Below are 15,055 nucleotides of genomic sequence, written 5' to 3'. Positions count from 1 at the left end.
GCATTGCTTGGCCTATATTGCTTCTTTACCTTTCTAAGTCATCATTACTTTTTTTCCCCATTATATCATGCTACTGGGTAGTACTGTCCCATAGACCTTTCTATAATTATAGAAATGTTTGACCCTGCACCATACAAGATGGTAGCCACTAGCCATATGTGGCTCTTGAGAATTTTAAATGTGGGTACTACAACTAAGGAAATGAATTTTAAATTAAATTTTAATTAAATTTAAATGGCCACATTTGGCTAATGTTTACTATATTAGCAGAGTTATAGAGAAATATTGATTCCGTTATGTTTTATTCTTAGTTCTACCATCTTGATTGTTTTCCATCAGGCTCACTTCCCAGAATATCCTTAGATCTGTCCTGTTTTCTTTATTGCCCTGAATATATATTCTATTGATTGTTTTTATGAACACAATGGTAGAAGTTAAGACAGATGAAATAAAAGTTCTTTAGCAGATATATTGATTTAATATTTTGTCTGATATAAGTTCAGTGTGATGCTTTACACCTTGTTTTTTTTATTATTATAAAAACAAAAGAGGTTTACAGAAAAGGGATAAAACTTTTTTTCTAAAATTTCTGAACATGAGGCCAAAGTCTGGGTGTCACCAGTGTATGTGTTAAAGCGTGATTTTACTGGCATAATTTACTTTTGTTTTTCCCCATTACTTAATTGATCACAATCTTCTATTCATAAAACCAATAATTCATTTTTTAAAAAACATTGTTGAGATTAGTTATCCATTTTAATTTATATCACCTAGTTCATGTGTGGAAGCATGCAATTAAATATGAATTTCCATTTGTTTAAACTTGACCACTGTACTATATATATCACTTCCAGAATTATTTGGCTTGTTTTTTCACTAAACAAAATTTTCATTGGCATGTGTTTTAAAAGTAGCTCTGCTGCTTATTTTATTATGTGCCTGCTGTGGTGTGAAATATCTTGTATTGCATGTTTTTAGAATTATTACAAGAGTATATTTTATGTAGGATTTTCAAATTTTTATGGGGCAGATTTTTTTGTATGCTTTTTTGGATATGTTTTAAAATGTGAAGGTTAAAAATATCTTTAAATATTTTGAAAATTTAAAATAGTGCAGCTGCATGTTTGTTGCATAAGAAGCTTTGGGGGCTTAATGCCATTTTGCATGGTGTAAAGTCACTTCAAATGAATAATATCGTGGGCTGATCACTAAATTTTACCTGTAGTGATTTATGTAGTGATATGCCAGATATCTTTTAAGACAGTCTTCAGTGATGATAGTAATGTTGCCAAGGCAATATTAATATAGCTGTTTAAAGACCTTTTCTAAATGTCGTATACTAAGTTTAGCCATTCACTTTTGGTACTGGATACATAGTAGTATGAAAGAAGGCTGTAGGTTAAAAACTTTGTGTTTATATTTAGGAAGTTATTTTGCGGGCAACCAAGGCTACATACTCAAATTTATACAGAAGAGGAGGGAACATGATAGGCATACACCTGTGTTAAACAGACTACCCCAGATTCTTGCGAACCTGTGGGTAAGGGCTGTCGTGCCTTGGTTTCTTGATTTGTTAAAATCAGGATAATACTGAAGAAGAGTGTGATGTTTAAGGTCATTCATTGTGTTATTTATATATTGTAAAGTTATCTGTAATTTTTTTGGTGTATCTTCTGGCTTACTGAATTAAATAATCTTAATGATTCTTTTTTTCAGGTCATAAGAAGATATTAAATGGTTGGTTCCTCTTAAAGTCACTAGATTCTAGATCTATGAATGAGCTTTTTACTCTTTTATAGATTGCACTCAATTAACTAATGATTTTGCCTACTGAATTTTCTAGATAAAACAATACTACAGTGGGATACCCTCTCTTGCGGTGGTTCTTAACAGTTTTGTGGTCACATATTCTTTTGAGAATCTGATAAAAGCTATGGGTTGTTTAACCAGAAAATATGTATGGATACATACATGTGAAATTTTGCATATAATTTCAAATAGTTTACCAAACTATTTGAATCTTCCTGGAGTCAATCCATGAACCCTGGCTGGGTTAAGGACTCTTGCTCTTTTATGTATAAACTCAGTTCCTATCAATGAGCCAAGGCTGTGTTCATTTAAATGCAAGCCAAATTCCTTTGGGAATGATATATGAAATTAACTATAAATGTTAATTGTATAATTTCAAAAGATCTTGACCCTGTGTAGTATTGTATTATATGTTTTGTCCACATATCTGTTTGATTTAATATGGTTTTTATATGGGATTTATTACAGAATAATTTCATTCCTTTTTGATTTGATCACTGTTTAATAACTTGGGCTTATCTTTTGTATGCCAAGGAAAAACCATTTTAAAAAAAGCATTTTCAGTACATAAATTGATTTATATGGAGCCACTCTGAGTATTATGTTTTTGCAATATATTTGTAGTTATGTATCTTTCCAAAACATGACTCCTTAGTTTTCATTCTATCCATTTTCCTACTGATGTAACTAAACAAGGACTTAACTAATTACACAGGCTGGAAGCGCAATTCATTGACCCCTAGGACAACTACTTTTCCGTGTCCTGGCTGTGAGCATGATGTGGATCTTGGAGAACGGGGAATCAACGGTCTGTTTCGAAATTTCACTTTGGAAACTATTGTTGAAAGATATCGTCAGGCAGCCAGGGCAGCCACAGCCATTATGTGTGACCTTTGTAAACCACCACCTCAAGAATCCACAAAAAGTTGCATGGACTGCAGTGCAAGCTACTGCAATGAATGCTTCAAAATTTATCATCCTTGGGGTACTGTAAAAGCGCAGCATGAGTATGTGGGCCCAACTACGAATTTTAGACCCAAGGTAAGTGAAGTTTCTATTAAGTTAGAGTATTAAACTTAATATGATAAGATAAATTGTAACAAGTCTAGAACCTGACGGTAAGAAGGGAAATAACTTTCAAAGCTGGAACAAGAAATTAAGGCCTAGTGGTTGGAGTTATTTAGTATGTTGCTAAACATCCCCAAAGCTTAGAAGGCAATATTATGGTTCACTCTATTACAATACAGTGTGATACAATGCAATATATGAATGTTTGTAATGATAACTGAGTAAGAGAGGAAAGGTGATGTCAGATATACTGTCTAAGATTGAAATGGTTAAAGTTAAAAAGCTTTTGTGCTTTAATATGATAAATCCATAATTGTCTAAAAGATGTGATTGGGAAACATTCTGACATTTTTAGTTACCTAAAACTGTATTATGAATAAATAAGAGTAACTACAGCCTAATAGTTTGAAGCTTATGATATAATGGTTATATAGTATTTAAAGTGGAATTTGCATTTCTTAAATATTCTGGGTAATTTCTATAGTAACGTACAGAAAAACTTTATGAATGAATGAAGTTATAGATGAAACAAAATAGTGAATAGTGTAATTCACTATAGTCAAATTCTAAAAAGGTGTCTCATCCTATAGAATATTTGCCTTATAACTTTGAGTTCTTGCATTCCTTGCAGAAAGCCTGACTTTATATTCTATTTTAAATGTAATGGCTTTGAGAATGTAGGAACCTGGGCATGCTTAGAAATTTGAAATCTTTTCCAGTTTTTCTCCTGGAGCTACACATTGGTATTAGGACTTTTTATAATGGAATTAAAAAAAATTTTCTCTAAGTTATCAGACCAGTTGTAGTTGCTTAAAATCTAATCTTTTGGAATAATGGGCAGCTTTTTGATTTCCATTAACACACTAGTTTAAAAGAATCCTCCTTCTTTTCCAAATGAAAACAGCTACATTATGTAAAAATTCAGCGTAACTATGATGATAGTTTACAGAGTAAACAAAAAGGTAGAAACTTAAATCAGGAGAACACAGTTCTAAATTTGGTCAGTGTGTATGCAATCAATATGTAAAAGCAAACATCTGGAAGCTTATAAAGTGTTCCAAGACTCTCTTAGTAACAGATTTCTTGTGAGGATAATGAGGCTATGGGTCCTCATAAGTTATTTGTTATGATACCTTAAAAAATATTGATCATGATCATTAAGAATTTACTAGTCATTATGATCAGAGGACCTTTCTAGCTTGTTTAAGCATTTCACTTAAGTCTTACAGGAAGTAAATTTTTACCTTCTTATCACCAGGTTTAGAGGAAATAACACATAATTAATTGACCGTTTGAACCCTCAAATTGAAAAAGAGTAATTCTAATGTAGAGAATTCTCATATAATGTACCAAATGCTTTTATTTCTTTTTACACTTCCATTACTTTAAATGGCTTTATTTAGTGATTTCATAAAGCAAATCTTTGTGTTTTGGGACTTTATCCAATTACTTGAAATCTTTTGAGTGCCATGTAACCTATGAAGACCCTTAATCCCACTTTTATTCTTTATTCAATAGATTTTAATGTGCCCAGAACATGAAACGGAGAGAATAAACATGTACTGTGAATTATGTAAGAGGCCAGTTTGTCATCTCTGTAAGTTGGGTGGTAATCATTCCAACCACCGTGTAACCACTATGAGCAGTGCCTACAAAACCTTAAAGGTAGAACTTATTTTTAGAACTAAATTTTGATCCTTTATAACTTTAGACCTTTAACTTTTTCTGTATAAAATCATACTGTGCATATTGTGTGGTCTGTTTTACTGAAATGAGTTAATAATCTAAAGTGTTACTTAATGATCTATTAATATTAGGTTGTTAGTATTTCTGACCAGGCAGCTCTTTGTCCTACTGATATCTAGTTCTGAGGAAAGAGAGGGATGAAGGACACTTCATTATGATCCATCCCTACATGAGCCCAATGCCACAACATTGAGTGTGGTTACGGGAGTGACACACTTTGAAGGGTAGTAGCTGTTTTAAGACACTTGATTCTTATTGCTGCCAATAGAATTAGTATAAGCATTTTTGTTTATTCTGGTGGGTTCCAGCTAAAACTGAGTTATTTACTGTCTGTTAACCTTATACACGGCCTTTTTTTTTTTTTTCGGTACGCGGGGCTCTCACTGTTGTGGCCTCTCCCGTTGCGGAGCACAGACCCCGGATGCGCAGGCTCAGCGGCCATGGCTCACAGGCCCAGCCGCTCCGCGGCATGTGGGATCTTCCCGGATCGGGGCACGAACCCGTGTCCCCTGAATCAGCAGGCGGACTCTCAACCACTGGGCCACCAGCGAAGCCCACATGGCCCTTTTAAAACTTTTAAATTTGATAATCTACAGCCAAGTAGGCAGTGGTATAGTGCTTTTTTTGTTTCATTCTTTTTTCCTTTTTAAAAGGGAATCAATTCATTTATAAATCTACTACCCATTTAAATTTTTGATTCCTTTAACAATATGTGTATGCATTTTTTGACCTGTATCTATTTTGCATCTATACATACAGTTTCATATTTTGTGTTTTGTATGTCTGACATGCTCAGTCCTCCCTCTACATTGAACACATGGGTTACAGTATTGTTGTTTTATTGTCCATCCTCATTTACTAATTCTGTTATCTGTGTCATTACTAGGTCAATTTTGACTGATTTTTCTTATCATTATGAGTTGTATTCCCCTCCTCCTTTGCAAGCCTGGCAACTTTTGATTGGCTGCCAGGTATTGTAAAGCTCACCTTGTTGGGCACTGGATATTTTTATATTCCTAAAGATATTCTTGAGTTTTCTTCTGTTGTGTGATGAAGTTACTTGGGAACAATTTGTTCCTTTTTGGTCTTGCTGTTAAGCTTTGTTAGGACAGAGCAGCATTTTGTTCTAGGACTAATTTTATGTGATTATTGAAGTAAAGCCGTTTGTTTACTCTTCCCAATGCCCTATGAATTTTGAGGGTTTTTTTTTTTTTTTTTTTTTTTTTTTTTAGTCTGGCTGGTGGGGAACAGACATTATTTCCGGCATGTGTGAGCTCTGAAATTGTTCCTTCTAATTCTTTGGGGTGATACTTGCCCTGGCCTGTGGCAATTTCCTCACACATAAAAATTGGTCAAAGCTCATATGAATAAGCAAGGGGACTGCTTGGTAAATCTCTGGAGTTCTTTCTCTTTATGGCCACCTGTTCTTAGGTGTTATGTTTTATAAACTCTGGCCTCCCCAGACTCCCAGCTTCATCACCTCATCTCACGGGAGATCCTGGGCCCCATTTGAGTTCTCTGCACCAGGCCTGGGAAGCCTTCTCCTGACAATAAGCTGAGAGCAATCATAGGCTCATCTTGTTTCCCATCCCTCAGGGACACTGTTTTTTGTTTCTTGATGTCCAGTGTCTTGAGAGCTGTTTCATTTATTCTGTTAGGATTTTTTAGTTGTTTCAAGTGGGTGAGTAAATCCAGTCTTTGTTTCTCTGTTGTGCCTCACAGTGGCAATAACACTGTTTGCTAATTTTAACTTTGACACCTTTTTCGTTTGTTTCTTATTGGTTGGATATTATATAAGTTGTCCAAAATTTTTTTTTCTGTTACTTGGAATCAATATTTGACAATAGCATACACTTAAGTTATCCTTTGCCTTGTTGTTAATTTCTCCCATTTATGTTTCACACTTTTAAAACTGAGACTCCATAATGGATTTTTCCATTTATTCACTTTTTAGTAAGAGTAAAATTATTCAGTTTTGCTGAAAGTAGTAAACAGATCTCCCTAGATCTTCCTTTTTACTTGTTTTAGATTTTAAGCTGAAGGCCTTCATGATGTAGGTGACATAGGTAGGTTTATAATATCATTTTCATTTTTACTCACTTGAGTGTTGCAGGAAGAGAGCTCAAACTCTGCTGGGTGTTAGAATCACCTGGAACACTTGGTAAAACTATGGAAGCCAGGCCTGTACTACTTTAATGACCTTGGGCCTCTGTGTTCTTTATGGACTCTCAGGAGACTGATGCACACCAGCATTTGAGAACCACTGCTCTAGAGGAAGCTTTGAGCAACTTTGGGGTCCTTGAGAATTTAGCCTCTGATCAGTTCCTAGAGAACTGGGGTCCTAATAACACTAAAGGATTTAAACCTGCTTCTCACGTTAGATGAACTTCTTGGATAAAACGCCTAGTATCAGTGTCTGGTGCATATACTTTTTTGAGGATTATGAATAAATGGGCCACTGATTCTTGGTTAAGACAGATCTAGTCTTAACACAGACTGCCTAAGTTTAAGGGGACTGAGAAGACTGGAGCCATCTCAGATAAAGGCTGTGGTTGGCCAGAGACTTGGTCTAAGCATCACAGCTCACTGGAACCACTTACACCTTGGATGGTGTTTCTGAATTCTATCCTCTATTCTTCTCTAGCCTATTTAGCACTGTTAACTTAAGCTGTTTCAGAGCTAAGCCCTACTTCAGTTTAAATGGCCAAATTCCTTTCTTTGCTACCATAGCTAAAAGAGTGCCAGCCCTCATACGCCGTAGGTCTGGTCCTAACATGGGCCTGACAGTGGTGGTATTGGAGGAACTATCATCCTCCTTGCAGCTTGGTGCTGAGGAAGCACCTCTCAGCCTGTGACATCATGGTTACTGTGTGGTGAGGAGTTTTCTAGTTCAGCTATTGACTATGTGATATTTGTACTCAGGGAGCTTTGGTTTCCTTATCTGTAAAATGCTGGATTAAAATGCAGGATTTTAATGTCTCTTCCTATCCTTAACATCCTATGATTTCCTTCTTGGTCCCATCCTGCCTTGAGCTCTCAGAAATCTTGTTCCTCTGCCTAACAGGTCTTTCCTCTGTCCCTCCAGTGAGCCATCAAGGAAACTCACTGGGTCTGATCGCTGGGTGTCCCAAAGAGTTAAAGATGGGCCATGCTGGAGACCTGTCACTTTGATTTCTGCATACGTTCTCTTACCCTGTAACATGGTCTAAGTAAAAAAAGAGGACGATGATATAAGAAGGAGACTCACTTCTTCAATTCCTAGGAGCTTTGCCCCTCTTCTTCCTAACTCTTTTCAACCCTTAGTCCAGTTGTGAGCAAGAAATGTTCAGATCCTCCTGTCAGGGCTACAGCATGGGAGGTGTTTTCTGGATGTTCTTATTCTCACTTAGTCTCAGGATACATTGTCTCTTACTGCTTTGTACCCCGTGGTGCGTCAGGGTATTATTGTTTGTTTTTAAATGTATTTCAGGTATATTAATGTTTTCTGGGCTACACTAGTGATCTCACCAAAATCTATGACATTATTTCTATGGTAAACTATACCAGTTTCAAAATGACTACTTTATGAACAAACTATTCAATAAGCTCTTGAAGTTACCTATTTTTATAAATCTGTGTTTTCGTTATTGTGTATTGTGTAATTGTTTAGTGAACATCTAGGCTGGGATGGACTCTGAAGATTATTTTGGAAGGGTCTTTGTTGTTCTTCCTGTTGTGTGTGGGGTGTGTGTGTGTGAGAGTGAATTATAAAATCTGGCGGAAGACAACACTATTTGGATTGCTGCTCTTCCATCTACTTAGAAGCCTTGGGAGGAAGCTTTCTGGGAGTGATGATGAGACAACAAAAATATACTATTTGTGTATTCAGGAGTTTTTACTACTCTGACCATCACTACCTTGTTCTTTTTTCTAACTGCTTCTAATCCCTCATGTATCTTTAGGCCTGTGTGCTCAATGCCAGTGACTGTTTACCCTGGGTTAATAATGATAATCACCATTGTTGATTTTACTGTCTGTTCATCATAGGCTAGAGAAGAGGATACTGTGTTAAAAGAAATTCTGGAAGGCCTTTGTTACACTTCTATTTCTGTTTCTAATATATTCCAATAGGAAAAGCTTTCAAAAGATATTGATTACCTTATTGGCAAGGAGAGCCAGGTGAAGAGTCAGATTTCTGAACTGAACTTGTTAATGAAAGAAACGGAGGTAAGTGATAAGCTGATTTGCATATTTTTCACTTATTCATTTAGACATTCATTTATTCATTCATAAAATCCAGAGGGTATTATTTGAGCTGGGAGTACAAAGTTGTGTTAGATCTCACTCCTGCTTTTCTGGGACTAAGAAAACAAATGTAAAATATAATGCTATGTGATCAGTGCTGATAGAGGCTGTGATTAAATGATATTGGAACACAGAGGAAAGAATGACTAATTCTTTATGTGGCAGTTAATGAGTTCTCCAAAGTAGCAATATAAGGAAAATGATAGCTTTTATGATTATCTGTTTACAAAACTAACAGATTGCATTTGAAAAATATACTATATGTCAATAAGACCAGGTTTATTTAAGTTTCCAGATACTCCGAAATATATTCCTGTCACATATGTTCACCAAAAAACACGTATTAAGATGTTCTTAGCTGCATTATTTGTGATAGCCACAAAACGGAAAGTACTCAAATGTTCATGAACAGTGGAATATAAATAGCAGTGAAGGATGAATATCTACAACTATGTGCAACAATGTAGATAAGTCTGGCACTAATATTGAAAGGAAGATGCCAAATACAAAGGAGTACATGCTGAGTGATTCCAAGACAGGTGAAACAAGACTGTGTTGTTCAGGATAGGAGTTACTGAAGAGAGAGAGGATTAGTGCCTGGAAAAGTTCTAAGGGTGGCTTCTGGGATACTGGTAATATTGTTCAGTCTGGATGCTGGTTACATGGGTGTGGTTGCAAAGCCTCACTGATCCTTACACTTATATGTACATTTTCCTCTTTGCATATTATACTTCAATAAAAAATTTTAAAAACTGACAGCACTTTAAAAATACAGTAAGAGAAGATAGGACTGGGTTATTTTAAAATTCCTAATAGTCTTCACTGATTTTGATCCCTATTTCTTTTCTCTATTTGAAATAAACTGAAGAGCCATTACCCTTGACCACTTTATGTTTTGTAATTAAATATAAAAATATTCTGGCTAGTATGAGACTGTCATTTCTTACAAATTTTTTTCAAAAATGGGTAAAAATCATTGAAAAATTATGTGAATTAGCACCATATTACCAGTAAATTTTTTTTTGAATTTTATTTTATTTATTTTTTTATAGAGCAGGTTCTTATTAGTCATCGATTTTATACACATCAGTGTATACATGTCAACCCCAATCTCCCAATTCATCACAACACCACCCCCACCCACAGCTGCTTTCCCCTCTTGGTGTCCATACGTTTGTTCTCTACATCTGTGTCTCAATTTCTGCCCTGCAAACTGGTTCATCTGTACCATTTTTCTAGGTTCAACATATATGCGTTAATATGCGATATTTGTTTTTCTGACTTACTTCACTCTGTATGACAGTCTCTAGATTCATCCACGTCTCTACAAATGACCCAATTTCGTTCCTTTTCATGGCTGAGTAATATTCCACTGTATATATATACCACATCTTCTTTATACATTCATCAGTCAATGGGCATTTAGGTTGCTTCCATGACCTGGCTATTGTAAATAGTGCTGCACTGAACACTGGGGTGCATGTGTCTTTTTTTTCTTTTTTTTTTTTTTTACAGTATGCGGGCCTCTCACTGTTGTGGCCTCTTCCGTCACGGAGCACAGGCTCCGGACGCGCAGGCTCAGCGGCCATGGCTCACGGGCCCAGCCGCTCCGCGGCATGTGGGATCCTCCCGGACCGGGGCACGAACCCGTGTCCCCTGCATCGGCAGGCGGACTCTCAACCACTGCGCCACCAGGGAAGCCCGCATGTGTCTTTTTGAATTACAGTTTTCTCTGGGTATATATGCCCAGTAGTGGGATTGCTGGGTCATATGGTAATTCTATTTTTAGTTTTTTAAGGAACCTCCATAATGTTCTCCATAGTGGTTGTATCAATTTACATTCCCACCAACAGTGCAAGAGAGTTCCCTTTTCTCCACACCCTCTCTAGCATTTGTTGTTTGTAGATTTTCTGATGATGCCCATTCTAACTGGTGTGAGGTGATACGTCATTGAAGTTTTGATTTGCATTTCTCTAATAATTAGTGATGTTGAGCAGCTTTTCATGTGTCTCTTGACCATCTGTCCGTCTTCATTGGAGAAATGTCTATTGAGGTCTTCTGCCCAGTTTTTGATTGGGTTGTTTGTTTTTTTAATATTGAGCTGCATGAGCAGTTTATATATCTTGGAGATTAATCCTTTGTCCGTTGATTCATTTGCAAATATTTTCTCCCTTTCTGAGGGCTGCCTTTTCGTCTTGTTTGTAGTTTCCTTTCTTTTGCAAAAGCTTTTAAGTTTCATTAGGTCCCATTTGTTTATTTTTGTTTTTATTTCCATTACTCTAGGAGGTGTATCAGAAAAGATCTTGCTGTGATTTATGTCAAAGAGTGTTGTTCTTATGTTTTCCTCTAAGAGTCTTTTTTTTTATTGGAGTATAATTGCTTTACAATGGTGTGTTAGTTTCTGCTTTATAACAAAGTGAATCAGTTATACATATACATATGTTCCCATATCTCTTCCCTCTTGCGTCTCCCTCCCTCCCACCCTCCCTATACCACCCCTCCAGGCGGTCACAAAGCACCAAGCTGATCTCCCTGTGCTATGCGGCTGCTTCCCACTAGCTATCTACCTTACGTTTGGTAGTGTATATATGTCCATGCCTTTCTCATGCTTTGTCACAGCTTACCATTCCCCCTCGCCATATCCTCAAGTCATTCTCTAGTAGATCTGTGTCTTGATTCCTGTCTTACCCCAAGGTTCTTCATGACATTTTTTTCCCTTAAATTCCATATATATGTGTTAGTATACGGTATTTGTCTTTCTCTTTCTGACTTACTTCACTCTGTATGACAGACTCTAGGTCTATCCACCTCATTACAAATAGCTCAATTTCGTTTCTTTTTATGGCTGAGTAATATTCCGTTGTATATATGTGCCACCTCTTCTTTATCCATTTATCCGATGATGGACACTTAGGTTGTTTCCATCTCCAGGCTATTGTAAATAGAGCTGCAATGAACATTGTGGTACATGACTCTTTTTGAATTATGGTTTTCTCAGGGTATATGCCCAGTAGTGGGACTGCTGGGTCATATGGTAGTTCTATTTGTAGTTTTTTAAGGAACCTCCATACTGTTCTCCACAGTGGCTATATCAATTTACATTCCCACCAACAGTGCAAGAGGGTTCCCTTTTCTCCACACTCTCTCCAGCATTTATTGTTTCTAGATTTTTTGATGAGGGCCATTCTGACTGGTGTGAGATTATATCTCATTGTAGTTTTGATTTGCATTTCTCTAATGATTAATGATGTTGAGCATTCTTTCATGTGTTTGCTGGCAGTCTGTATATCTTCTTTGGAGAAATGTCTATTTAGGTCTTCTGCCCATTTTTGGATTGGATTGTTTGTTTTTTTGTTATTGAGCTGCATGAGCTGCTTATAAATTTTGGAGATTAATCCTTTGTTACTTGCTTCATTTGCAAATATTTTCTCCCATTCTGAGGGTTGTCTTTTGGTCTTGTTTATGGTTTCCTTTGCTGTGCAAAAGCTTTGAAGTTTCATTAGGTCCCATTTGTTTATTTTTGTTTTTATTTCCATTTCTCTAGGAGGTGGGTCAAAAAGGATCTTGCTGTGATTTATGTCATAGAGTGCTCTGCCTACGTTTCCCTCTAAGAGTTTGATAGCTTCTGGCCTTACATTTAGGACTTTCCATTTTGAGCTTATTTTTGTGTATGGTGTTAGGGAGTGATCTAATCTCATACTTTTACATGTACCTGTCCAGTTTTCCCAGCACCACTTAGTGAAGAGGCTGTCCTTTCTCCACTGTACATTCCTGCCTCCTTTATCAAAGATAAGGTGACCATATGTGCATGGGTTTATCTCTGGGCTTTCTATCCTGTTCCATTGATCTAGCTTTCTGTTTTTGTGCCAGTACTATACTGTCTTGATGACTGTAGCTTTGTAGTATAGTCTGAAGTCTGGGAGCCTGATTCCTCCAGCTCCGTTTTTCTTTCTCAAGATTGCTTTGGCTATTCGGGGTCTTTTGTGTTTCCATACAAATTGCGAAATTTTTTTTTCTAGTTCTGTGAAAAATGCCAGTGGTAGTTTGATAGGGATTGCATTGAATCTGTAGATTGCTTTGGGTAGTAGAGTCATTTTCACAATGTTGATTCTTCCAATCCAAGGACATGGTATATCTCTCCATCTATTTGTATCAAATTTAATTTCTTTCATCAGTGTCTTATAATTTTCTGAATACAGGTCTTTTGTCTCCTTAGGTAGGTTTATTCCTAGATATTTTATTATTTTTATTGCAATGGTAAATGGGAGTGTTTTCTTGATTTCACTTTCAGATTTTTCATCATTAGTGTATAGGAATGCCAGAGATTTCTGTGCATTAATTTTGTATCCTGCTACTTTACCAAATTCATTGATTAGCTCTAGTAGTTTTCTGGTAGCATCTTTAGGATTCTCTATGTATAGTATCATGTCATCTGCAAACAGTGACAGCTTTACTTCTTCTTTTCCGATTTGGATTCCTTTTATTTCCTTTTCTTCTCTGATTGCTGTGGCTAAAACTTCCAAAACTATGTTGAATAAGAGTGGTGAGAGTGGGCAACCTTGTCTTGTTTCTGATCTTAGTGGAAATGCTTTCAGTTTTTCACCATTGAGTACAATATTGGCTGTGGGTTTGTCATATATGGCCTTTATTATGTTGAGGAAAGTTCCCTCTATGCCTACTTTCTGCAGGGTTTTTATCATAAATGGGTGTTGAATTTTGTCGAAAGCTTTCTCTGCATCTATTGAGATGATCATATGGTTTTTCTCCTTCAGTTTGTTAATATGGTGTATCATGTTGTTTGATTTGCGTATATTGAAGAATCATTGCATTACTGGAATAAACCCCACTTGATCATGGTGTATGATCCGTTTAATATGCTGTTGGATTCTGTTTGCTAGTATTTTGTTGAGGATTTTTGCATCTATGTTCATCAGTGATACTGGCCTGTAGTTTTCTTTCTTTGTGACATGTATGTCTGGTTTTGGTATCAGGGTGATGGTGGCCTCGTAGAATGAGTTTGGGAGTGTTCCTCCTTCTGCTATATTTTGGAAGAGTTTGAGAAGGATAGGTGTTAGCTCTTCTCTAAATGTTTGACAGAATTTGCCTGTGAAGCCATCTGGTCCTGGGCTTTTGTTTGTTGGAAGATTTTTAATCACAATTTCAATTTCAGTGCTTGTGATTGGTCTGTTCATATTTTCTATTTCTTCCTGATTCAGTCTTGGCAGGTTGTGCATTTCAAAGAATTTGTCCATTTCTTCCAGGTTGTCCATTTTATTGGCATAGAGTTGCTTGTAGTAATCTCTCATGATCTTTTGTGTTTCTGCAGTGTCAGTTGTTATTTCTCCTTTTTCATTTCTAATTCTATTGATTTGAGTCTTCTCCCTTTTTTTCTTGATGAGTCTGGCTAATGGTTTATCAATTTTGTTTATCTTCTCAAAGAACGAGCTTTTAGTTTTATTGATCTTTGCTATCGTTTCCTTCATTTCTTTTTCATTTCTTTCTTTCTTTTTTTTTTTTTTTTTTTTTGCGTTCTGCGGGCCTCTCACTGCTGTGGCCTCTCCCGCTGCAGAGCACAGGCTCCGGACGCGCAGGCTCAGTGGCCATGGCTCACGGGCCCAGCCGCTCCACGGCATGTGGGATCCTCCCGGACCGGGGCACAAACTCGTGTCCCCTGCATCGGCAGGCGGACTCTCAACCACTGCACCACCAGGGAAGCCCTTTCATTTATTTCTGATCTGATTTTTATGATTTCTTTCTTTCTGCTAATTTTGGGGGGTTTTTGTTCTTCTTTCTCTAATTGCTTTAGGTGCAAGGTTAGGTTGTTTATTCGAGATGTTTCCTGTTTCTTAAGGTAGGATTGTATTGCTGTAAACTTCCCTCTTAGAACTGCTTTTGCTGCATCCCATAGATTTTGGGTTGTCGTGTCTCCATTGTCATTTGTTTCTAGGTATATTTTGATTTCCTCTTTGATTTCTTCAGTGATCACTTCGTTATTAAGTAGTGTATTGTTTAGCCTCCATGTGTTTGTAATTTTTACAGACCTTTTCCTGTAATTGTTATCTAGTCTCATAGCATTGTGGTCGGAAAAGATACTTGATACAATTTCAATTTTCTTAAATTTACCAAGGCTTGAGTTGTGACCCAAGAT

At 36.6% G+C, this 15,055-nt stretch overlaps 1 protein-coding gene across 2 annotated transcripts in view; it reads left to right on the top strand.

Annotated features, from left to right (window-relative positions):
- TRIM36 (tripartite motif containing 36) overlaps window positions 1-15,055 on the top strand; it is a 50,375-nt gene that overhangs the window by 8,246 nt on the left and 27,074 nt on the right. For both annotated transcript variants that reach the window (XM_089909179.1, XM_022590964.3), the window contains 3 exons: window positions 2,525-2,850; window positions 4,396-4,542; window positions 8,734-8,829. In XM_089909179.1, the coding sequence (XP_089765305.1) occupies window positions 2,525-2,850; window positions 4,396-4,542; window positions 8,734-8,829 (569 nt within the window). The remainder of the gene's footprint in view (window positions 1-2,524; window positions 2,851-4,395; window positions 4,543-8,733; window positions 8,830-15,055) is intronic.

This window comes from Delphinapterus leucas, chromosome 3 (assembly GCF_059928025.1).
Source record: "Delphinapterus leucas isolate spDelLeu-1000000601 "Yukka" chromosome 3, BTC_Dleu_Yukka2, whole genome shotgun sequence".
Classification (NCBI taxonomy): Eukaryota; Metazoa; Chordata; class Mammalia; order Artiodactyla; family Monodontidae; genus Delphinapterus; species Delphinapterus leucas.
Note: the sequence above shows the minus strand (reverse complement) of the source record. Positions and strands in the feature narration are given on the sequence as shown.